The sequence below is a fragment of the Rhinopithecus roxellana genome, chromosome 14 (genome assembly GCF_007565055.1).
Source record: "Rhinopithecus roxellana isolate Shanxi Qingling chromosome 14, ASM756505v1, whole genome shotgun sequence".
In the NCBI taxonomy this organism is placed as follows: Eukaryota; Metazoa; Chordata; class Mammalia; order Primates; family Cercopithecidae; genus Rhinopithecus; species Rhinopithecus roxellana.
The window spans coordinates 105,386,258-105,410,870 of NC_044562.1; the positions used below are offsets into that span (position 1 = coordinate 105,386,258).

Consider the following 24,613-nt stretch of genomic DNA (forward strand, 5'->3'; position numbering starts at 1 on the left):
AGATGTTAAGTTATCTCCTTAGAGGTTTCAGGCATATAGACATATGCTATGTATACTAAAGGTGGTGTGGCATAAGAGTACATATAGTCGCCAACTTAAACTTGTTTGACTTGGCTGGGCGCAGTGGCTCACACCTGTAATCCCAGCACTTTGGGAGGCCGAGGCAGGCGGATCACAAGTCAGGAGTTCGAGACCGTCCTGGCCAACGTGGTGCAACCCTATCTCTACTAAAAATACAAAAATTAGCTGGGCATGGTGGTGCATGCCTGTAGTTCCAGCTACTTGGGAGACTGAGGCAGAACAATCGCTTGAACCCGGGAGGTGGAGGTTGCAGTGAGCCGAGATCGCGCCACTTCACTCCAGCCTGGCAACAGAGCAAGACTACATCTCAAAAAAAAAAAAAAAAAAAAAGAATTGTTTGACTTATGATCTTTCAACTTTACAATGGTGTAAATGCTATACACATTCAGTAGAAATCGGTACAATAGTCCCTTGATGCTGGGCAGCAGCAGTGAGCCGCAGCTCCTGCTTGGCCACATGATAATGAGGGCAGACAACCGATACTCTACAGTGTACTGTGTTGGTAGATTATTTTGCTCAACTTTAGGCTAATGTAAGTGTTTTCAGTATATTTAAGGTAGCCTAGACTAAGCTATGATGTTTGGTAGGTTAGGTGTATTGTATCTATTTTTGACTTAATGATATTTTCAACTTTCGATGAGTTTATGGGGAAGTCACCCCATGGCAAGCTGAGGAGCATCTGTATAAAGAGGTAAAGGAGCTCAAAGGAAAGAGGCAAAGAATGCTGGGAAATTTGGACAGCTTCTTGATTTGGATCTTGAAGAATAAACAGTATTTTGTCAGCTTGAAATTTCTAAGAGGAGGCTATTTCATGCAAAGAAAATGGTTTTAGGTTTGGATTATTGTGAAAATGGAAGCAACAGTAAAGCAAGGAGGATAGTCAAAAGGCATATAATTTTTAAGGGGGAAAAGCTAATTAAATTTTATTTAGTTACAGCCAAAATGTAGCAACCAACTAGTCATAGCTGTTGCTACTTTTATAGCACTTGTATATCATGATTTAAATTTGTGTGTGATATGATAGCTGTAATTTGTTTTCAGATATTGAAAGCAAATAAAAGCAATCTTTGTTTTGTGGTACATTTTGTTGTGTTTTTTAACTTATGTTTCAACAGGAACAATATAAACAGGCATTCCCATCACAGTTAAAGAAACAAGAGTCATCTAAGAGCCTGAAGAAGGTTATTGCAGCTTTGTCAAATCCAAAAGCAACCTCTAGTTCACCAGCACATCCAAAACAAACATTAGAAAACAACCACCCAAATCCATTCTTGACAAATGCACTTTTAGGTAATCACCAACCAAATGGAGTTATTCAAAGTGTCATTCAAGAAGCTCCTTTAGCACTTACTACCAAAACTAAAATGCAGAGCAAGATTAATGAAAACATTGCTGCTGCAAGTAGCACCCCTTTTTCCTCACCTGTAAATTTGAGTACAAGTGGGAGAAGAACCCCTGGCAATCAGACACCTGTAATGCCCTCTGCCTCTCCCATCCTGCATAGTCAAGGGAAGGAAAAAGCAGTTAGCAATAATGTAAACCCGGTAAAAACACAGCATCACTCCCATCCTGCAAAACCTTTAGTGGAACAATTCAGAGGAACAGATTCAGACATTCCCAGTAGTAGAGATTCTGAAGATTCAAATGAGGATGAAGAGGAAGATGATGAGGAAGAAGATGATGAAGATGATGAAGATGATGAATCTGATGACAGCCAATCAGGTTATTTTCATTTTAAAATTTAAAGTATTTCTCTAAATGCTATATGAACCAGACATTTTAAAGCATTTCTTAATTCAGACTTAAAATCAGTGTGATTTACTATGTTTCACACAGCTTTGTGCATTTCTATAATGAGCTCATAAAATACGGGAGTAATTGATACTGGAAATCCTAAGTCAGATTCTCAGCTGTTATTCATTTGACATTAAACAAATAATCACTTTAGGATGAATACAAATGATGCATAAATTAAGACATAATTTCATCAACTTGCTTAATTTTTATTTCATTCAGGACCACTCTTCTTTCGTTTCTTCTGCTACTTGTTAAAATGTATCACCAACTGTTTTGAACAAAGATAAAATTATAGTCATAGTCATTCAGAAAGTACCAAAAACCTAAATCTCTATGAATGTTCCATCAATAACAGAAAATTTGTTAAATAACATGTAGATGACTCTCTGATTTAATTTTGAGTCACTTTTTTTTTTTTTTGCTGGATCAGGGGTTAACTTCTTTGCATTTTTATTTTCCTTCCCTCTCCTCATTCCACAGAAGATTGAAAACATAAAATACAAGAGAGCTTAAATTGTGAATACAAAAATGAAATACATATTATAAATGTTTGTGGATTTGTTACTGGTCAACTACAGATTCAACTAATTTTTTTAGCAGCTAATCTGAATAGGAAAATATACTCAGCTGTACAATTTATAGTGTCTATAAGTTAAAAACAAACTTCATGCTCAGGGTAAGAACCACTCTTCCTGGGGTTTCCATAGAACGACTTTGTATGATAGATCATAAATATAAATATTCATAACTTTAAAAACTAACTTTTATAGTGAATTTCAGTATAGGCAAATGGTATCACACAAACCAGAATTCCACAGAAGCTATTGTTCTGTGAACTATGAGGAAACAGTCTAAGTATTACTCCTATGTTTATCAAGTTTAATCTAGTAATAGATTTTACATATCTAAAGGAACGGATGCATCATACATAGAACTACGTAGCTAGAACAAACTTAAATTATTGAATTATCCTACTATAATTATTTCTGTAGGCCTAGTTTTTTGAGAGGCCTGAAAAGCCTGATGAAGTCTTGTATGTAAAATAGAAAAACTGCAGCCAAAAAGCCAAGAATCTCGTGTTGAAACTGGTTTTCTTTTACTCCAGAGCCCAAATGGAAGTATGATGGTAGTTCCAGATTTCTCTTCCTCATATTTGACTTACTGTACTTCATAAGCCATTGGAATCTGTTAGTTTGAATAGTCAATTTAATCCCTGTTTACTTTAGTTTTTCCATTAAATAAAAAATTATTTTGACACCAAGCAGAACTCATCATGTGAATAATGTCACATGAGAACTGTTTTATGATTAAAGTGTTGAGTAAAACTTACACTTTAAAAAAATTTTTTGAAGATTTATAGCCTGCATACACTGTTCTCAAATAGCTTATAACATTTACTCTGTAGGAAAATTGCTCATTTGAGTTCTCATTCACAGTTGCTGGTTCCTGAGCTAGCCCATTTAGATACAAACTGCAAATTATTGGTGATTATCTAGTTATAATATACAAATGCTTCTTTTACTTCCCAGAATCAGATAGTAATTCAGAATCAGATACAGAAGGATCAGAAGAAGAAGATGATGATGATAAAGACCAAGATGAATCAGATAGTGATACTGAAGGAGAGAAAACTTCAATGAAACTGAATAAAACAACTTCCTCTGTCAAAAGCCCTTCCATGAGTCTCACAGCTCACTCAACACCTCGTAACCTCCACATAGCAAAAGCCCCAGGCTCTGCTCCTGCTGCCTTATGTTCTGAATCCCAGTCACCTGCTTTTCTTGGTACATCTTCTTCCACACTTACTTCAAGCCCACACTCTGGTACCTACCCTTTATTTTTATTATTCTAAAGTAGAAGTCAAACCATAGCAAGAATTTTTATTGATAGAGTGTTCTGGAGATGATCTCACTGGAATCAAGATTAAAGTTAGATTTTCAGTTGGCTAAGGAAGATCAGCATGTATTTTCAACGGATATGACTCATTACCTGGTCTTTTTTTTCCCCTGATTTTCCAGTTTAAGGATCTGATTAATGACAGTTCTTTTGGTTTTGAACCTTTTCTGCTTTTGTGTTCAGTTTGTGCTTCTAGAATGTAGAATGTAATTGACAGTTGGACTTTTTTGTACAGTTGACCCTTGAACAACGCAGGATTTAAGAGCAATGGCTCCACACACAGTCGAAAATCTACATGGAACTTTTGGCTTCTCAAAATTTTAACTGTTAGCCTACTATTGATCAGAAGCCTTACTGATAACGTGAATAGTCAATTAATATATGTTGTATGTGTTATGTGCTGTATTCTTACAATAAAGAGAAAAGACAAATGTTAGTAAGAAAATCATAAGCAAGAGAAAATATATTGACTCTTCATTACGTGGAAGTGGATCATTATAAAGATCTTCATTCTCATCTTCATGTTGAATAGGCTGAGGAAGAGGTGGATTGGTCTTGCTGTCTCATGTGTGACAGAGGTGGAGGAAAATCCGAATATAAGTGGACTTACACAGTTCAAACCCATGTTGTTCAAGGGCCAACTGTACTTTATAAAAAAGCTCACTTGGTTACTTAAGATGCTATCTGCCCAACATATAGCCAGTGTCGTTTCTATTAGAGAGTCGCAATCTTATTCCATTAACATGCCATGTCCTTTTTTTTCCTATTTGACTTTTTATAAATTCCTAGAGGTCTTCATTAAACATTTCTACATTTAATATTCCAAAACTACTCTCAGTTCTCATTCCATGTCTAAGAAAATATAGATATATACAGTAAAATATTTTATTTTACTTATTTCATTCTCCTCTTGTCAATTTCTAGCTTTGCTTTCATTTACCACATACCAGTATGATAGCCTACTAATTTTAGATGAGTTTATTTATGTTTGTGAAACTTGATCTTGGTCTTTGAAAATTTTTACATAAAATCATAATCCTGTTCCTTGGTGGTTTAGGTTAATTAAAAGACCTGGTAGTGTTTTTGACTATGGATATATATGAACATAGAAATTAAATCGTCTTTAAATGTATGAGCCAGCTGTTGAAATTTTTCAGCATCCGAAAACTCATATTTTCAAAGTCAACAATTTAAAAAAGTTTTCTGAAGCCTCTATTTCTGTCCTGCTTCTCTAGCCATTTCTTTAATAACAAAATGAGAGGAAAGGTATATATTTTTACCTTGAATTGTATTTTCTTTAGAGAGAAAAACTTGTCATTCTGTCATTCAGACCTAAAAGAAGAAAAAAAACCCCTGCCTTATACAGTGTTTTATTGAAAACCATCTAAAAATAATGTATAAATTACAGAAATACACGAAATAATCCAAGTCATTAACATATACTTTTTAAAAGAAAAGTTTCTAAATGATCAAGATTATTATCTCTATTATTGAATTTTTTATATTAACCAATTGAATTTTTTTAAAGGCACTTCCAAAAGAAGAAGAGTAACAGATGAACGTGAACTGCGTATTCCATTGGAATATGGGTATGCAAAATAAGGTTTCCCTTTTTCTTTTTCCCCCATATATTTATGCATGTTTGATATATACTTGATTTTTCATTCTCTACAATTAATAAAAGAAGTTCATAGCTGCATAGTATTTATTAGAGCGGAAGAGCTAGAGCAAAGGGCAAGGAATTTGGTATATCAGAAAACTGAAATTAATCCTGTTTCCTGGAGGTATGGCAGAGCTGGGGTGGGATGATATAGCCAAGTAGAAACATGACTGATAAAGAACAAAGAGCAAATCAGATGGCAAAGGGCAAGAGTACAGCGAGATTGTGAGAAGTTTTTGTGAAGATAGAATTAAAGGACAGTAAAAGCTACTTTGGTCAAAATTGAGGGACTCAACCAGAGTTTGACTAAAATGGTTTAATTAGAAATGACAGCTTTTAGACTGAATGTATGTGCACCCCAACCAGCAGAGAGCCAGGTTTACTTTACTCCTCCCTTAAAGCTTTTCAGATGTAAAAATCACTACACACTGACACGTTACTGAAATGTCAGAGTACCCAAAGTCATCAATTATGATTTCTAAACATTTTGATGGAGTTTAATATATAAATTGAATAATTAATTTTTTAGTTGAATTAGCTAGAAATCTAAATAATTTTGACAGTTAATATATTTGGGTTGTTTGAGGAGTTTTTGTTTTCATTTTTCATGTTTTCTAGAGAACATGTGTACTTTAACTTATTTTTAATTTTTAAAAGCTGTCTTAAAATTAAGTATGTTATAACCTTCATTTCTGTTATGTGTAGCTGGCAGAGAGAGACAAGAATAAGAAACTTTGGAGGGCGCCTTCAAGGAGAAGTAGCATATTATGCTCCATGTGGAAAGAAACTTAGGCAGTACCCTGAAGTAATAAAGGTACATACTTTTCACCAAATAATGTACATTTGGTGCCTATTAAGCATGATCATGTACAAAAAAAAAGTGTACTCCTTTCTCAGATAAAGTTCCTTGATACTAAATATTCTCTTGTATGGGACTATTGTACTTAACCTAAATTGATCTCCTATAAATTTATAGCCCCTTGATAGAATATGCAAAACATTAGTGTCCTGAAGCTAGCTATACATCAAAGCTGGGTTGTAATTATTAAAACCTGAAGTGGAAAAATATGTGATTTTTTCAGTATCTCAGCAGAAATGGAATAATGGATATCTCAAGGGACAATTTCAGCTTCAGTGCAAAAATAAGAGTGGGTGACTTCTATGAAGCCAGAGATGGACCGCAGGTATCCACTTTTTAAAAAGTATAGTCTTTGAACCAAAAAGTAGTACCATAACCTAAATGAAGTAAATTTCACTACACTCTGGAGCATTGCCTTTCTTTAATTAGTACATATAACTTTGTGGTAAGCACTCATTAAGGCCTCAATTAACTATGTTTCAGTAACAAGGAGCTTTGACATAATAGGTATCTTTTTCATAAATAAGTAAATTTTTTCTGTTTTTATTAATTCAACCAATAACTTTACAGTTTATATAGGTAAAAAAGAATCTGCATGTTCATATGAAATATAGGAAAACATTAGTTTCCTGAAAAGTACAGCTAGTTTTAAAAACTAATTTGAATATGAAGACCCTATTATTATAAGTCAGTCCGAAAGAGGATATATATGTCCTAGTGTTTTGGAAGAATCTTGTCCATTTGATTATGCCACACTATATGTTGCATTTTCACAAGTTTGATAAGTTTTTTTGTCATTTCTTAAAACTAGGTGAATAAAATTTCTGGTTTTTGCAGAAATTCAGTTTTTACATTAATTGGTGCACATTTCTGAACATATCACCACAGCTCCCTTTGAGCTTATGGTGTTAAGTATACATCCTCACTAGTCAGCAAAAAGAACCCACCAAGGAGATCTCATTTCTTTAATGCTCATTTCTGTATGTTTTCTTTAATGCTTTCCTTTTGTTCCTTAGTTATATTCAGCTGCATGTGCTTATTATTCCCTTTAGCTGCATTGAAAGGGGTCCCAGTTAAGGAGTGATGAGACCTAGATTCTCTTAATCCATGAAATACTCTTGTAATTCTGAACAATAACAAAATAATGCCCCTTTTCCCACAACTTTGTTATCTGCCAAATAGAAACAATTATAATATATATAAATATATTACACTTCTGTCTCATAGGATTATGGCAAGATTAAAATGAGATCATATGCATAACAATGTTTCAAAAAGACTAAAATGCTCAGCCACCTAAAGTTGATATTTTCCTTCTTCATTGAACCTGTCTCTCTTCTGTCCCATTATAATGCATAGGAAAAATTTTTTTTGGCAATTAATATTTTCTTTGTGAATAGGGAACTTTTCTATCCTATCTTACCCTTAAATTTTATGATTTAGAAATGGAAAAGGTCTCCCTCATTCTGTAAGAGGTTTGAGTTTGGAAGCTTAAAGGAATTTTTTAAGGTCACACACAAGGCTGAGACATAACTAGAACTCAAGGGTTCTGAAAAAGTAATCTTTTGCATACATCATGTAACCTGTTTTCTATTGTAGTCCATGACTTTTAAACAAAGAAGTTATGTCCAGATCTACCTGTCTCTTTATTGGTAGTTCTAAAATGTCAAAATGTGTTTATCTGAGATTTATAGAAATGTATGGAAATATATTCTAGGGTTTTCTATTTTTTTAAACAAAAAAAATTTTGACTTAGACTAAATCTGTCACCAGATTCTTAGAATTTTAATGAACCACAGTGTTACACATTCTATATACACTACATCAGTTTTAAAGTCATTATTAGAAACTTTAAAAATTATCATTTTAAACATTTTTGTTTCATGTTGTCAGATTCTTACTTGTATTATTTATGCCAAAGATATCTTTGTGATTTTAAGTTCACTAGATTTTTGTTCTGAGAGGAAAGCTAATTGGTATTCAACATATAAAGGATTTTTAGTTTTATATCAGTGATAATTAGACCTAATCTATAAAGCCTCATTACACAGAATAGAATGTTCCTTGACATGCATTCACTTTTTATTAAATATAATCAGTGTTTTCCAAATGCACACTGTCTTGTTGAGATCAATTCCAATCAAGGAAATAGGATGAATTACTAAAGCCAAATATATTAAGCTGCCAACATTTCAGCAGAATGCTAGGGGAAAATATTCGTAATTTTGAGAGCATTTCTTTTAGCTAAAAACCAAAATTAGTACACAGGAATTCAGGATACTTTTAGAAAACAACAATTAAAGGTAAGTCATCAAAAAAAGTGTTCTAGTTAATTAATTAGAGATGCATATAGTTATAAAACCATGTACATTTTTATATACTGGATTATGTGATTAATAAGTTTAAGCATATGGTTAACTGGAAATGTATGTCATTATATAAGAATGTTCTCTGAAAACCAAGATTATATATTTTTGTTATAGTAATTATGATGTGAAATAATTTTGATCACACTAAATTTTGTAGAAGATGTAAAATATAGGGTGGCACAAAGCTACTGTTACCATGCAATGATGATCCTATGTATTTACAATATATCTGCTTTTATGCAAATTGTATAAATGATTTGATGATGAAACATGTTTAAAAAAGTGTGCATATTAAAAGACTAGAAGGAAATGTGTCAAAACTAATAATGGATGTAATGGTGATAGCAATGGATTTTTTTTGCTTTCTGCGTTTTTTGCATGTTGTGTCTCTTCAAAAATTTGCTTGTTTTATGTATATAATGTGAAAAACAGTCCAAGCATTGTGGCTTACACCTGTAACCCCAGCACTTTGGGAGGCCGAGGTGGGCGGATCCCTTGAGCTCCGGAGTTCAAGACCAGCCTAGCCAACGTGGCAAAACCCCTTCTCTACTAAAAATACAAAATTTAGCTGGGCATGGTGGTGGGCACCTGTAGTCCCAGCTGCTCGGGAGGCTGAGGCAGGGAGAATTGCTTGAACCTGGGAGGTGGAGGTTGCAGTGAGCTGAGATCACACCACTGCACTCCAGCCTGGGCGACAGAGTGAGACTCCATCTAAAAAAAAAAAAAACAACAACAACAACAGAAAAGCAATTTCTGTCTTTTAAAAGTAAATATCCCTATTCTTTGTAGTTCAGTAAAACTGAGAATTCATAGTTTTCCAAATGCATGGAGATTGTACAAAATGACCTTAAATGTTGCCGCAACAGTTTTCCAAGCTTCATGTATCTATTGGGATGTTTGATAGCAAATGAAATGCTGTATTTGTGGATTCATTAGTACACTCAGCCCTCCATATCTGTGTTTTCTGCATTTGTGGATTCAAGCAATTGTGGATTGAAAATTCTCAGGAAAAAAGATGTATCTGTACTAAACATGTACAGACATTTTTCCTTGTCATTATTCCCTAAACAATGTAATGTAACAGCTATTTATATAACATGTACATTGTGTTTACTATTATAAGTAATCTGGAGATGATTTAAAGTATATAGGAGTGTAGGTATAGGTTATATGCCAATACTGTGTTATTTTTATTCAGGGACTTGAATGTCTGCAGATACTGGTATTCATAGAAGGAGGTCCTGATACCAAGGGACAACTCCATTCTTTTGTGTGTGTGTGTGTGTGTGTGTGTGTGTGTGTGTGTAATTTAAATTCTAGGGTACCTGTGCACAACGTGCAGGTTTGTTACATATGTATGCATGTGCCATGTTGGTGTGCTGCACCCATTAACTCGTCATTTACATTAGGTATATCTCCTAATGCTATCCCTCCGCTCTCCCCCCTCCCCCCTCCCCACAATAGGACCTGGTGTGTGATGATCCCCTTCTTGTGTCCAAGTGATCTCATTGTTCAGTTCCCACCTGTGAGTGAGAACATGCGGTGTTTGGTTTTCTGTTCTTGCGATAGTTTGCTGAGAATGATGGCTTCCAGCTGCATCCATGTCCCTACAAAGGACACGAACTCATCCTTTTTTATGGCTGCATAGTAATCCATGGTGTATATGTGCCACATTTTCTTAATCCAGTCTGTCACTGATGGACATTTGGGTTGATTGCAAGTCTTTGCTATTGTACATAGTGGCACAATGAACATACGTGTGCATGTGTCGTTTCTTTTTTTTTTTATTGAGACAGAGTGTCGTTCTGTGGCCCAGGCTGGAGTGCAGTGGCCGGATCTCAGCTCACTGCAACCTCCGCCTGCCAGGTTCATGCCATTCTCCTGCCTCAGCCTCTTGAGTAGCTGGGACTATAGGCGCCCGCCACCTCGCCTGGCTAGTTTTTTGTGTTTTTTAGTAGAGACAGGGTTTCACCGTGTTAGCCAGGATAGTCTCAATCTCCTGACCTCGTGATCCGCCCGTTTCGGCCTCCCAAAGTGCTGGGATTACAGGCTTGAGCCACTGCGCCCAGCCCCGTGCATGTGTCTTTATAGCAGCATGACTTACAATCCCTTGGGTATATACCCAGTAGTGGGATGGCTGGGTCAAATGGTATTTCTAGTTCTAGATCCTTGAGGAATCGCCATACTGTTTTCCATGATGGTTGAACTAGTTTACACTCCCACCAACAGTGTAGAAGTGTTCCTATTTCTCCACATCCTCTCCGGCACCTGTTGTTTCCTGACTTTTTAATGACTGCCATTCTAACTGGTGTGAGATGGTATCTCATTGTGGTTTTGATTTGCATTTCTCTGATGGCGAATGATGATGAGCATGTTTTCATGTGTCTGTTGGCTGTATGAATGTCTTCTTTTGAGAAGTGTCTGTTCATATCCTTTGCCCACTTTTTTATGGGATTGTTTGTTTTTTTCTTGTAAATTTGATTGAGTTCTTTATAGGTTCTGGATATTAGCCCTTTGTCAGAAGGGTAGGTTGCAAAAATTTTCTCCCATTCTGTAGGTTGCCTGTTCACTCTGATGGTAGTTTCTTTTGCTGTGCAGAAGCTCTTTAGTTTAATTAGATCCCGTTTGTCAGTTTGGCTTTTGTTGCCATTGCTTTTGGTGTTTTAGACATGAAGTCCTTGCCCATACCTATGTCCTGAATGGTATTATCTAGTTTTTCTTCTAGGGTTTTTATGGTTTTAGGTCTAACATTTAAGTCTCTAATCCATCTTGAATTAATTTTCGTATAAGGAGTAAGGAAAGGATCCAATTTCAGCTTTCTACTTATAGCTAGCCAATTTTCCCAGCACCATTTATTAAATAGGGAATCCTTTCCCCGTTTCTTGTTTCTCTCAGGTTTGTCAAAGATCAGATGTCTGTAGATGTGTGGTATTATTTCTGAGGACTCTGTTCTGTTCCATTGCTCTATATCTCTGTTTTGGTACCAGTACCATGCTGTTTTGGTTACTGTAGCCTTGTAGTATAGTTTGAAGTCAGGTAGCGTGGTGCCTCCAGCTTTGTTCTTTTGACTTAGGATTGTCTTGGCAATGCAGGGTTTTTTATGGTTCAATATGAACTTTAAAGCAATTTTTTCCAATTCTGTAAAGAAAGTCATTGGTAGCTTAATGGGAATGCCATTGAATCTATAAATTACCTTGGGCAGTATGGCCATTTTCACAATATCGATTCTTCCTATCCATGAGCATGGTATGGTCTTCCATTTGTTTGTGTCCTCTTTGATTTCACTGAGCAGTGGTTTGTAGTTCTCCTTCAAGAGGTCCTTCACAACCCTTGTAAGTTGGATTCTAGGTATTTTTTTCTCTTTGAAGCTATTGTGAATGGGAGTTCATTCATGATTTGGCTCTCTGTTTCTCTGTTACTGGTGTATAAGAATGCTTGTGATTTTTGCATATTGATTTTGTATCCTGAGACTTTGCTGGAGTTGCTTATCAACTTAAGGAGATTTTGGGCTGAGATGATGGGGTTTTCTAAATATACAATCATGTCATCTGCAAACAGGGACAGTTTGACTTCTTCTTTTCCTAACTGAATACCCTTTATTTCTTTCTCTTGCCTGACTGCTCTAGCCAGAACTTCCAAGACTATGTTGAATAGGAGTGGTGAGAGAGGGCATCCCTGTCTTGTGCCAGTTTTCAAAGGGAATGCTTCCAGTTTTTGCCCATTCAGTATGATATTGGCTGTAGGTTTGTCATAAATAGCTCTTATTGTTTTGAGATACGTTCCATCAATACCGAATTTATTGAGAGTTTTCAGCATGAAGGGCTGTTGAATTTCGTCAAAGGCCTTTTCTGCGTCTATTGAGATAATCATGTGGTTTTTGTCTTCGGTTCTGTTTATATGCTGGATTATGTTTATTGATTTACATATGTTGAACCAGCCTTGCATCCCAGGGATGAAACCCACTTGATCATGGTGGATAAGCTTTTTGATGTGCTGCTGGATTCGGTTTGCCCGTATTTTATTGAGGATTTTTGCATCGATGTTCATCAGGGATATTGGTCTAAAATTCTCTTTTTTTGTTGTATCTCTGTCAGGCTTTGGTATCAGGATGATGTTAGCCTCATAAAATGAGTTAGGGAGGATTCCCTCTTTTTCTATTGATTGGAATAGTTTCAGAAGGAATGGTACCAGCTCCTCCTTGTACCTCTGGTAGAATTCGGCTGTGAATCCATCTGGTCCTGGACGTTTTTTGGTTGGTAAGCTATTAATTATTGCCTCAATTTCAGAGCCTGCTATTGGTCTATTCAGGGATTCAACTTCTTCCTGGTTTAGTCTTGGGAAAGTGTAAGTGTCCAGGAAATTATCCATTTCTGCTAGGTTTTCTAGTTTATTTGCATTGAGGTGTTTATAGTATTCTCTGATGGTAGTTTGTATTTCTGTGGGGTTTGTGGTGATATCCCCTTTATCATTTTTTATTGCATCTATTTGATTCTTCTCTCTTTTCTTCTGTGTTAGTCTTGCTAGCAGTCTATCAATTTTGTTGATCTTTTCAAAAACCCAGCTCGTGGATTCATTGATTTTTTGGAGGGTTTTTTGTGTCTCTATCTCCTTCAGTTCTGCTCTGATCTTAGTTATTTCTTGCCTTCTGCTCGCTTTTGAATGTGTTTGCTCTTGCTTCTCTAGTTCTTTTAATTGTGATGTTAGGGTGTCAATTTTAGATCTTTCTTGCTTTCTCTTGTGGGCATTTAGTGCTATAAATTTCCCTCTACACACTGCTTTAAATGTGTCCCAGAAATTCTGGTATGTTGTATCTTTGTTCTCATTGGTTTCAAAAAACGTGTTTATTTCTGCTTTCATTTCATTATGTACTCAGTAGTCATTCAGGAGCAGGTTGTTCAGTTTCCATGTAGTTGAGCGGTTTTGATTGAGTTTCTTAATCCTGAGTTCTAGTTTGATTGCACTGTGGTCCTAGAGACAGTTTGTTATAATTTCTGTTCTTTTACATTTGCTGAGGAGTGCTTTACTTCCAACTATGTGGTCAATTTTGGAATAAGTGTGATGTGGTGCTGAGAAGAATGTATATTCCATTGATTTGGGGTGGAGAGTTCTCTAGATGTCTATTAGGTCCGCTTGGTACAGAGTTGAGTTCAATTCCTGGATATCCTTGTTAACTTTCTGTCTCGTTGATCTGTCTAATGTTGACAGTGGGGTGTTGAAGTCTCCCATTATTATTGTATGGGAGTCTAAGTCTCTTTGTAAGTCTCTAAGGACTTGCTCTATGAGTCTGGGTGCTCCTGTATTGGGTGCATATATATTTAGGATAGTTAGCTCTTCCTGATGAATTGATCCCTTTACCATTATGTAATGCCTTTCTTTGTCTCTTTTGATCTTTGATGGTTTAAAGTCTGTTTTATCAGAGACTAGGACTGCAACCCCTGGTCTTTTTTGTTTTCCATTTGCTTGGTAGATCTTCCTCCATCCCTTTATTTTGAGCCTATGTGTGTCTCTCCATGTGAGATGGGTCTCCTGAATACAGCAAACTGATAGGTCTTGACTCTTTATTCAATATGCCAGTCTGTGTATTTTTTTTTTTTTTTTTTTTTTTTTTTTTGTTTGAGACGGAGTCTCTCTCTGTCACCCAGTCTGGAGTACAGTGGCGCGATCTCGGCTCACTGCAAGCTCCGCCTCCCGAGTTCACGCCATTCTCCTGCCTCAGCCTCCCGAGTAGCTGGGACTACAGGCGCCCGCCACCTCGCCCGGCTAGTTTTTTGTATTTTTTAGTAGAGACGGGGTGTCACCATGTTAGCCAGGATGGTCTCGATCTCCTGACCTCGTGATCCCTCCGTCTCGGCCTCCCAAAGTGCTGGGATTACAGCCTTGAGCCACCACGCCCGGCCCAGTCTGTGTATTTTAATTGGACCATTTAGTCCATTTACATTTAAGGTTAATATTGTTATGTGTGATCTTGATCCTGTCATTATGATATCAGCTGGTTATTTTGCTCACTAGTTGATGCAGTTTCTTTCTAGCATCGATGGACTTTACATTTTGACATGTTTTTGCAATGGCTGATACCTGTTGTTCCTTTCCATGTTTAGTGCTTCCTTCAGGATCTCTTGTAGGGCAGGCCTGGTGGTGACAAAATCTCTAAGCATTTGCTTGTCTGTAAAGGATTTTATTTCTCCTTCACTTATGAAACAGTTTGACTGGATATGAAATTCTGGGTTGAAAATTCTTTTCTTTAAATGTTGATTATTGGCCCCCACTCTCTTCTGGCTTGTAGGGTTTCTGCCGAGAGATCTGCTGTTAGTCTGATGGGCTTCCCTTTGTGTGTAACCAAACCTTTCTCTCTGGCTGCCCTTAACATTTTTTCTTTCATTTCAACTTTGGTGAATCTGACAATTATGTGTCTTGGAGTTGCTCTTCTCGAGGAGTATGTTTGTGGAGTTCCCGTATTTCCTGAATTTGAATGTTGGCCTGCCTTACTAGGTTGGGGAAGTTCTCCTGGATGATGTCCTGCAGAGTGTTTTCCAACTTGTTTCCATTTTTCCTGTCACTTTCAGGCACACCAATCAGATGTAGATTTGGTCTTTTCACATAATCCCATATTTCTTGGAGGCTTTGTTCATTTCTGTTTACTCTTTTTTCTCTACACTTCTCTTCTTGCTTCATTTCATTCATGTGATCTTCAATCACTGATACTCTTTCTTCCAGCTGATTGAGTCGGTTACTGAAGCTTGTGCATTTGTCATGTAGTTCTCGTGTCACGGTTTTCATCTCTATCAGTTCTTTTAAGGTCTTCTCTGCATTGATTATTCTAGTTATCCATTCATCCATTCTTTTTTCAAGGTTTTTAGTTTCTTTGCGCTGGTTACGTAGTTCCTCCTTTAGCTCTGAGACTTTTGATCGCCTGAAGGCTTCTTCTCTCAACTTGTCAAAGTCATTCTCCGTCCAGCTTTGTTCCGTTGCTGGCATTGAGCTGCGTTCCTTTGGAGGAGGAGATGCGTTCTGATTTTTTGAATTTCCAGCTTTTCTGCACTGCTTTTTCCCCATCTTTGTGGTTTTATCTTCCTTTAGTCTTTGATGATGGTGACGTACTGATGGGGTTTTGGTGTGGGTGTCCTTTCTGTTTGTTAGTTTTCCTTCTAACAGTCGGGACTGTTGGAGTTTGCTTGAGGTCCACTCCGGACCCTGTTTGCCTGGGTATCAGCTGTGGAGGCTGCAGAAGATAGAATATTTCTCAACAGCGAGTGTTGCTGTCTGATTCTTGCTCTGGAAGCTTCGTCTTGGGTGTACCCTGCCGTGTGAGGTGTGAGGTGTCAGTCTGCACCTAGTAGGGGATGTCTCCCAATTAGGCTACTCAGGGGTCAGGGACCCACTTGAGCGGGCAGTCTGTCTGTTCTCAGATCTCAGCCTCCATGCTGGGAGATCCACTGCTCTCTTCAAAGCTGTCAGACAGGGGCATTTACCTCTGCCGAGGTTTCTGCTGCTTTTTGTTTAGCTATGCCCTGTCCCCAGAGGAGGAGTCTACAGAGGCAGACCAGCCTCCTTGAGCTGTGGTGGGCTCCACCCAATTTGAGCTTCCTGGTGGCTTTGTTTACCTACTTAAGCCTCAGCAGTGGTGGGCGCCCCTCCGCCGGTCTCGCTGCTGCCTTGCAGTTAGATCTCAGACTGCTGTGCTAGCAATGAGGGAGGCTCCGTGGGCATGAGACCCTCTGGGCCAGATGTGGGATATAGTCTCCTGGTTTGCCGTTTGCTAAGACCCTTGGTACAGCGCAGTGTTAGGGTGGGAGTTACCCGATTTTCCAGGTGTTGTGTGTCTCAATTTCCTTTGGCTAGGAAAAGGAATTCCCTTCCCCCTTGCGCTTCCCAGTTGAGGCGATGCCTTGCCATGCTTCACCTCTCGCTGGTCAGGCTGTACCCGCGGACCAGCGCCAACTGTCCGACGTGACACTCCCCAGTGAGATGAACCCGGTACCTCAGTTGAAAATGCAGAAATCACCCATCTTCTGTGTCGCTCACAATGGGAGCTGGAAGCTGGAGCTGTTCCTATTTGGCCATCTTGGGCGCGCCGACAGCTCTATTCTTAATCACTCTCCTATTAAAACATTTTCCTGGGAAGTATATTTTTTTCATCATTTTTTAATCTTAAAAGATATCCCAAAACCCCCAACATTAGTTCTATATGTTCTAATTTTGGTTAACACATTACAAAAATTGCATCAGCGGAATTCCAATTCTCCATATATTATATATAAAATTTAGGAGATAGCATTCTGCTAGAAGATAATATCTGCAGTGCAGAATTCTGGGTTTTTCTCTAGTTTATTGAGACAATGATTTGTTCCTTCCAGGAGTATAATTTACATCAAAGGCCATTCATCTCAACATTAAATACTAAAGAAGTAAAAAAGTTAATTTAAAACAAAAACAAGTCTCCTCACCCCCAAAGTCTATACAGCAACCTGTGATAAATCTGAAAGAGAAGCAACAGCGCATCAACATTTTATTTCAGAATAGATAAAATCATTAATTTTTTCTTACGTTTAAGAATTTCTTTGTTGTTGATATTATTTTTAAAGAAAAAATCCCTAATTGAAAAAAACTTTTTTCTTTAAAAAATAATATTGTGGCATATTTACATGCAATAAAACAAAATCATTTTTAAGCATGTAGTTTGATACTTTTTTTAAGGACACAGTGCTTTATTTATTTTTCTTTCAACTTTTATTTTCTGGCTCACGGGTACGTGTACAGGTTTGCTAGGTGGGCAGGCTGTGCATCACTGAGGTTCAGTGTGCATGATCTTGGAGCACAGTACCTGATTGGTAGTTTTTCAACCCCCACCCCCACGCCCCCGCCACCACTCTCCCCACTCAAGTAGTCTCCAGTGTCTGTTGTTCACATCTTTGCATTTGTGGATATTCAATGTTTAGCTGTCACTTGTGAGAACATGTGATATTTAGTTTTCTCTTCCTTCATTATGTCTCTTAGGTGATGGCCTCCAGCTGCATCCATGTTGTTACAAAGGATAACATATCATTCTTTCTATGGCTGCATAATATTCCTGGGCATATGTATACCATTTTCTTTGTTCAGTCCACTGTTGATGGGCATATAGGTTGAGTCCATGTCTTTGCTGTTGTGAATAGTGCTGCAGTGAACATGTGAGGGCGTGTGTCTTTTTGGTAGAACAATTTATTTTCCTTTGGGTATATACCCAGTAGTGGGATTGCTGGGTCTAATAATAGTTCTGTTTTAAGTCTTTGAGGAATCTCCACATTGCTTTCCACAGTGGCTGAACTAATTTACATTCCTACTATCAGTGTATGAAGTGTTCCCTTTTCTCTGCAATCTTGCCCACATCTATTGTTTTTTGACTTTTTATTAATAGCCTTTTATTTTTGAGATGGAGTCTTGCTCTGTCACCCAGCTGGAGTGCAGTAGTGCCATCTCAGCTCACTGCAAGCCGCGCCTCCCAGGTTCACGCCTTTCTCCTGCCTCAGCCTCCCGAGTAGCTGGGACTACAGGCACCCGCCACTGCACCCGGCTAATTTTTTTGTATTTTTAGTAGAGATGGGGTTTCACTGTGTTAGCCAGGATGGTCTCAATCTCCTGACCTCGTGATCCGCCTGCCTTGGCCTCCCGAAGTGCTGAGATTGAATTACAGGTGTGAGCCACTGCACCCGGCCAACAATAGCCATTCTGACTCGTGTCAGAATGAGATAGTATTTCATTGTGGTTTTAATTTGCATTTCTTTTGTGATTAAGGGTGTTGAGCATTTCTATGTATATTTGTTGGCTCCATGTATCTTTTTTTCAGGAGTGTTCGTGTCCATTTTTTAATGGAGTTATTTTTTGTTTTTGTTGAATTAAGTTTCTTATAGAGTCTAGATATTACACCTTTGTCAGATATATAGTTTGTGAATATTTGCTCCTGTTCTGTAGGTTGTCTGTGATAGTTTTTTCTGCTGTACAGAAGCTCTAGTTTAATTAGGTCTCACTTGTCAGTTTTTATTTTTGTTGCAGTTGCTTTTAGGGACTTAGTAATAAATTATTTGCCAAGGTTGATGTTCAGAATGGTATTTCTTAGGTTTGTTCCTAGAAATTTAAGTCTTTAATCCATGTAGAGTTAATTTTTGTATATGGTGAAAGGAAGGGGTCCAATTTCAATATTCTGTGTACATCTAGCCAGTTATCCCAGCACTATTTATTGAATAGGGGAGTTCTTTCTCTGTTGCTTGTTATTGTTGACTTTATCAAAAATCAGGTGGTCATGAGTGTGCAGTCTTATTTCTGGATTCTCTCTCCTGTTCCATCCGTCTGTGTGTCTGTTTTTGTACCAGTACCATGCTGTTTTGGTTACTGTAGCCTTGTGGTATAGTTTGAAGTCAGGTAAGTGTGATGCTTCCAGCTTTGTTCTTTTAGCTTAGATTGTTTTGGCAATTTAGGCTCTTTAGGTTTCATATGAATTTTAGAATAGTTTTTTTCTGATTCTGTGAAAAATTGCATTGGTGGTTCGATAGGATAAGCATTGACTCTGTAAATTACTTTGGGCAGTATGGCTATTTTGACAATGTTGATTCTTCCTATCCATGACCATGGAACATTTTTCCATTTGTTTGTGTCTTCTCTGATTGCTTTCAGCAGTGTTTCGTCATTTTTGTTGTAGAGATCTTTCACCTCCTTGGTGATACCTATATTCCTATACCTGTATAGGAATGCCTATATTCCTAGGTATTTTGTTCTTTTTGTGGCTATTATTGTAAATGAGATTGCATTCTTGATTTGGCTCTCAGCTTGGATGCTATTGGCATGTGGAAATGTTATCGATTTTTGTATATTGATTTTGTATCCTCAAACCTTACTGAACTCGTTTATCAGTCCTAGGAGCCTTTTGTGAAAGTCTCTAGGGTTTTCTAGGTATAGAATCATATTGTCTATTAAGACAGATAGTTTGATTTCCTCTCTTCCTATTTGGACGCCTTTTATTTTTTCTTGTTGAGTACCATGGATATTTTGCTTAATCATTTTTTGATTCAAGATATTTCTGGGCTTAAGATATGATTTTATATGTATTTATTAGCATTAACAGCAAGCATTTGTTGAAAATATTAACTAACTTTTGTATAGTACAATAAGATGAGAGGTGTGTGAGCTTATATTTATTAAAATTTAGGTAAATTAATCATTTACTGAAGGACGACAATGTAATTATTACCTTTAAAAAAAGAGATGCCCTTAATTCAAGAAAATAGGATTACAAATGAAATGGGGATAAAAGGCCCAGCACGGTGGCTCATACCTGTAATCCCAACACTTTGGGAGGCTGAGACAGGAGGATTGCTTAAGTCTGGGAGTTCAAGACTAGCCCGAGCAATGTATCAAGACTCTATCTCCACAAAAAATAAAAATATTACCTGGGCATGATGGTGCATGCCTGTAGTCCCAGCTACATGGGAGGCTGAAGTAAAAGGACTATTCTAGCCCATGAGTTTGAAACTGCAGAGAACTATGACCATGCCATTATACTAGGAGGACAACTGCCTGGGTGACAGATTGAGACCTTGTCTCTAATTTAAAAAAAAGGAGGGGGGGGGGAGAAAGAAATAGGGAATAAGATACACTTAATGTATCCATTATCAGTTTTATTTATTTTGGTCCACAGATGTAGTGAGGAATTTGTAGAATCGGCTACTTTTCAGCATACTGATAGTTTTCAAGCACTTCTTACCAGCTTCTGTAAAAATCTTGATTTTAGAAGAGTGATAGACTTCATGGAACAAAACAATTGTAATACTCTATATAAGCCCATGCTGTACTGGCTGGCTGCCTTTTAATGAATTTCTGTTGGCAGTTTTAGAAACCCCTTTGAAAATGGTGTAAGGTAAATAAATTTCTTACAGACTTCTGTTTCATCACATTATAAAAAACTTGTTGAATAAAATGTTGTTGTTTTTATTTTACTTTGTGTTTGATTGTCAGAATAAAAGAAAGTAAGGTTGAGCTAGACATGTTTTGGTAATAAAATAGCATTATTTTTATTGACCTAAATATAATACTAAGATAAGAGGTATTTATATATTTCTTAGGAATAGAGGAAGGCATCAAAATAAATTGTTAATGACATACTATTTTGAAATACATGATGATCTATCTTGAAATGCATTTTTTGTGAATTGTAGAAAGCTATACATCTAAGCGTGAAGACCTTAACTTTATTTTTTTCGACCAGGATGTTTAGAAGCATTAGAGTATGGAATGTCTACTGTTATCAGGCCAAAAAAAGCATAAAATTGAAAGATGCAAGGAAGAAGCAAATTTAAAATGACTCTGAAAATGTTGCTTTTTTTCTTTGAGATGTTGCATTTAGAAAAAAGTACAGTGTTTCTTCTTTTTAATGCACAAGTCCATAAAAAGTAAAATGTCTGAAGTTCTTAATGAAAAGAGCCTTTTTTTCTGAGTCATTTAATCAGTAAATATTTGTGACAAATACTTAATGTGCCAGGCACTTTTTTCCCTAAGTAGATGTCCCCTAAAGGCATTTTCCCATAGACAAATTGTGAACATACATTTGAGTACAGAAATGAAATTGAAAGCCTGAATTTGAAGAAAAACTAATGTTCATAGAGAAACTGAAGAATACAAAAAATGATTGTTGGTTTAGAGAAGCTTATTCTCTGGGGAAGATAAAACAGTAGGCAGAATACTGCCCAGCTAAAAATTAGGGTTTTGTTAAGAGGAGGCTTCACAGTAAGGTAGGCAACACACAGTTTCTGGCACAATTATAATGCTGGTAATTATTTCAAATTAAGTGAAGAACAAAAGATTGGAAGTCAACAACCAGAGTTCTAATTCAGCTCTGCTGTTAACTGTCACACCTAATGCAACATAGCCGTGGGCACGAATGGACACTGAGAACATGAAAGATCGGTACCAGAAGTCTAAAAGTCTGGAAATTTATGTCAGTGATCTACCAGGTAGGATTTTTGTGGCTAGGCAAGGCCTATACTAGGAGGACGACTGTATGAATCCAAGGATATAGGAGGAGGAGTTATTGAAAGTCGTTGACTATTAGAGGATGACATACTTTAAGTAGAAAACATAGTCAGCATTGTGGAAACAGTTGTATCAAACCACATCTTTCTCGCGTGTTTTTAATAGATGACACCTTTCCTCACGGTTCTTACTCTTTCACATCTAAAGTGCTATGTAGTGTATGGTATAATAAGCTATATGACTAGGGTGGCTTAAGAATATCTGTCATAAAGTTTGTAATCTATCACCCTTTCACTACCTACCTCTGGCACTATTAAGTAGCTAGAAATAGACATAATACTGAATTGTGAAAAGGCATAAAGAAATCAAACAAAATTTTCATTTTTTTCATGATGTTAATTTTTTTATGTGCATTGTCAAATTTCGTCACAAATATCTGATACCCTTTCTTTGCTCATGCCCTAAGAATTTTTTTTAGTTCTAGCAGGGTAATTTAGTATCTTACATTACTTACGCTGAAGCTAACTTAATTCTCTCATCTGTAATGTAAATGCATATAAGAGGTCTTTAAGATCGATTTGCTTTTAGGTGTGACGTTCTAAAAGTTTCATATAAACAAATTGGGAAGTAAAGGATTCTGAAAGTATAGTTTCAAAAGGAAAAGTAGTAAAAACTTAACTTTGTTTACTTAAGCTATGGTTAAATTTACTGAAAATTATTTAACCAGAAATCAATTTGGTAAATGATCAATCCACTGAATGACTGATAGGCCTTAAATTGTCAGACCAATTGCCTTAATCCAGATTTAAAACATACACCACAAATATTTTACTACCAGAGGCAAGGACTGGGATAGATACAGATCTCAACCCAGAAAAATATGAGAAGAGTAGGGGAAAGTCTCTCCGTTCACTTATATAACATTGAGCATTCAAGAAGAACAGTACTAGGCATCTCAAATATTAACTTGGGAAGCTGGGCATCTAATGGCACAGGACTGTAAATCCATGGTTAAATTGCTGCATCAAAGTCTTGGTGATACTAAAACTTTTTTAAAAAGTCATCAATAACTTGGCAAATAAATCATTCAGCTAATCGGCTTTTAGTGGACTGGGATACTGCATTTACATAATTATGTACTGCTTTTCCCAAAAAATAAATCAGCTTACAAGTATTTAACAAATGGGAACAACAAAAGAAAAAGTCAAGCCAGAATGTGTAAAATTGAATCAGGAATGAGACTTGAGAACACATCCCATTAAGACTAAACATGTGGCTGCTAAACCACATATTTACTTTAGCTTTCAGTGAAACGTGGGAAACCCAGTTAATTAGGCAATTTACTGTCTATAAGATAAGGTGAAAACAAACCAGTCCCTCATGAAGGGTTCACCTATCCTTTGGAGTCATTTATTTATGAAGACTGTATAACAGAAATGTTGAAATAGGAAGGTCATATTGAAAATAAATTTTCATGATCTCTTTTGAATTTCTGAATACAGAAAATATTTAAGAACTCACTAAAAAGAAATATTTTCTTTCTTTAAAAGTCTGTTTATAAGTCATAAAAAAGTTGAGCAATAAATTTATTTTCCAGTTTTCTCAAATATTTCTCCATCCTTATTTGTTCAGTAAGAAAACCTCATTGCCACTTGTTTCCCTTTTCCATGTTGTTTAGAGACTACCCCAAACTTTAACTACCTTTCTGGTCTTTGGCTTTCCTCCTTCACATCCAGGCAGTGTTCAATTTCAGTCAGTTCTCTCTCCCAAAAGACCAATGTACTATGCGTCTCTCTTTCCGGCTCTAATTTCTGAGCTCTAATCCAGGCCATCATAATTTTTATATGGGCAGTTGAGACAGCTTTCTCTCCCAAGCTCTAAACTGTTTTTCTAATGCATTACTGAGGGTGTGGTCCTAGGGTCACCTGCCTTAGAATAGACTGAACCTGAGGTCCTTCTTAAAAATGTGGTCCTTTAGGGAAAAGGACTCTCTCTAGCTGACCTGTAGGTAATGTTATGCCTTGCTCGGAGTAAACGTGCTTCAACAAATATTTAAGTAGTGAAAACTTCATTTTTATAATATATTACAGCTTTACAGTGTACTTTCACTTATTTCATTAGCTTGTTTACCTGGATTATTCCATCTTCTGAAATAAAACATAAATGCTTTTCTTTTTATCCTTCTTTCTCTTTGTAGTATTTATAGAAGTGAATGTATTATTCACTAAGAATATAAATTACCAACCCTTGAAAGCAGAATTAGAATAATATAATTAACATAATCTTGTCCAGGCGCGGTGGCTCACACATGTAATCCAAACGAAGGGCAAGGTGGGTGGATCACCTGAGGTCAAGACTTCGAGACCAGCCTGGCCAACATGGCGAAACCCTGTCTCTACTAAAAATACAAAAATTAGCCGGGTGTGGTGGCAAGTGCCTGTAATCCCAGCTACTTGGGAGGCTGAGGCAGGAGAATCACTTGAACTTAAGAGGTGGAGGTTGCAGTGAGCCGAGATTACACCACTGCACTACAGCTAGGCCACAGAGTGAGACTTCATCTCAAAAATAAATAAATAAATAATAGTAACAATAATAATCTTTTGCTATCTCCATCTTGTTGATCATCTTTTCTTTTTTTTTATTTTTTTTTTCATTTTTTTTATTATACTTTAAGTTCTAGGCTACATGTGCATAATGTGCAGGTTTGTTACATATGTATATTTGTGCCATGTTGGTGTGCTGCACCCATCAACTCGTCAGCACCCATCAATTCATCATTTATATCATGTATAACTCCCCAATGCAATCCCTCCCCCCTCCCCCCTCCCCCCTCCCCATGATAGGCCCCAGTGTGTGATGTTCCCCTTCCCGAGTCCAAGTGATGTCATTGTTCAGTTCCCACCTATGAGTGAGAACATGTGGTGTTTGGTTTTCTCTTCTTGTGATAGTTTG

At 36.9% G+C, this 24,613-nt stretch overlaps 1 protein-coding gene across 8 annotated transcripts in view; it reads left to right on the top strand.

Annotated features, from left to right (window-relative positions):
• BAZ2B (bromodomain adjacent to zinc finger domain 2B) overlaps positions 1–24,613 on the top strand; it is a 331,981-nt gene that overhangs the window by 197,704 nt on the left and 109,664 nt on the right. For 4 of the 8 annotated variants that reach the window (XM_010379122.2, XM_030916305.1, XM_030916308.1 and 1 more), the window contains 5 exons: positions 1,197–1,803; positions 3,408–3,701; positions 5,303–5,363; positions 6,140–6,248; positions 6,517–6,618. In XM_010379122.2, the coding sequence (XP_010377424.2) occupies positions 1,197–1,803; positions 3,408–3,701; positions 5,303–5,363; positions 6,140–6,248; positions 6,517–6,618 (1,173 nt within the window). The remainder of the gene's footprint in view (positions 1–1,196; positions 1,804–3,407; positions 3,702–5,302; positions 5,364–6,139; positions 6,249–6,516; positions 6,619–24,613) is intronic. The other 4 variants (XM_030916307.1, XM_010379128.2, XM_030916310.1 and 1 more) reach the window with 1 other exon arrangement.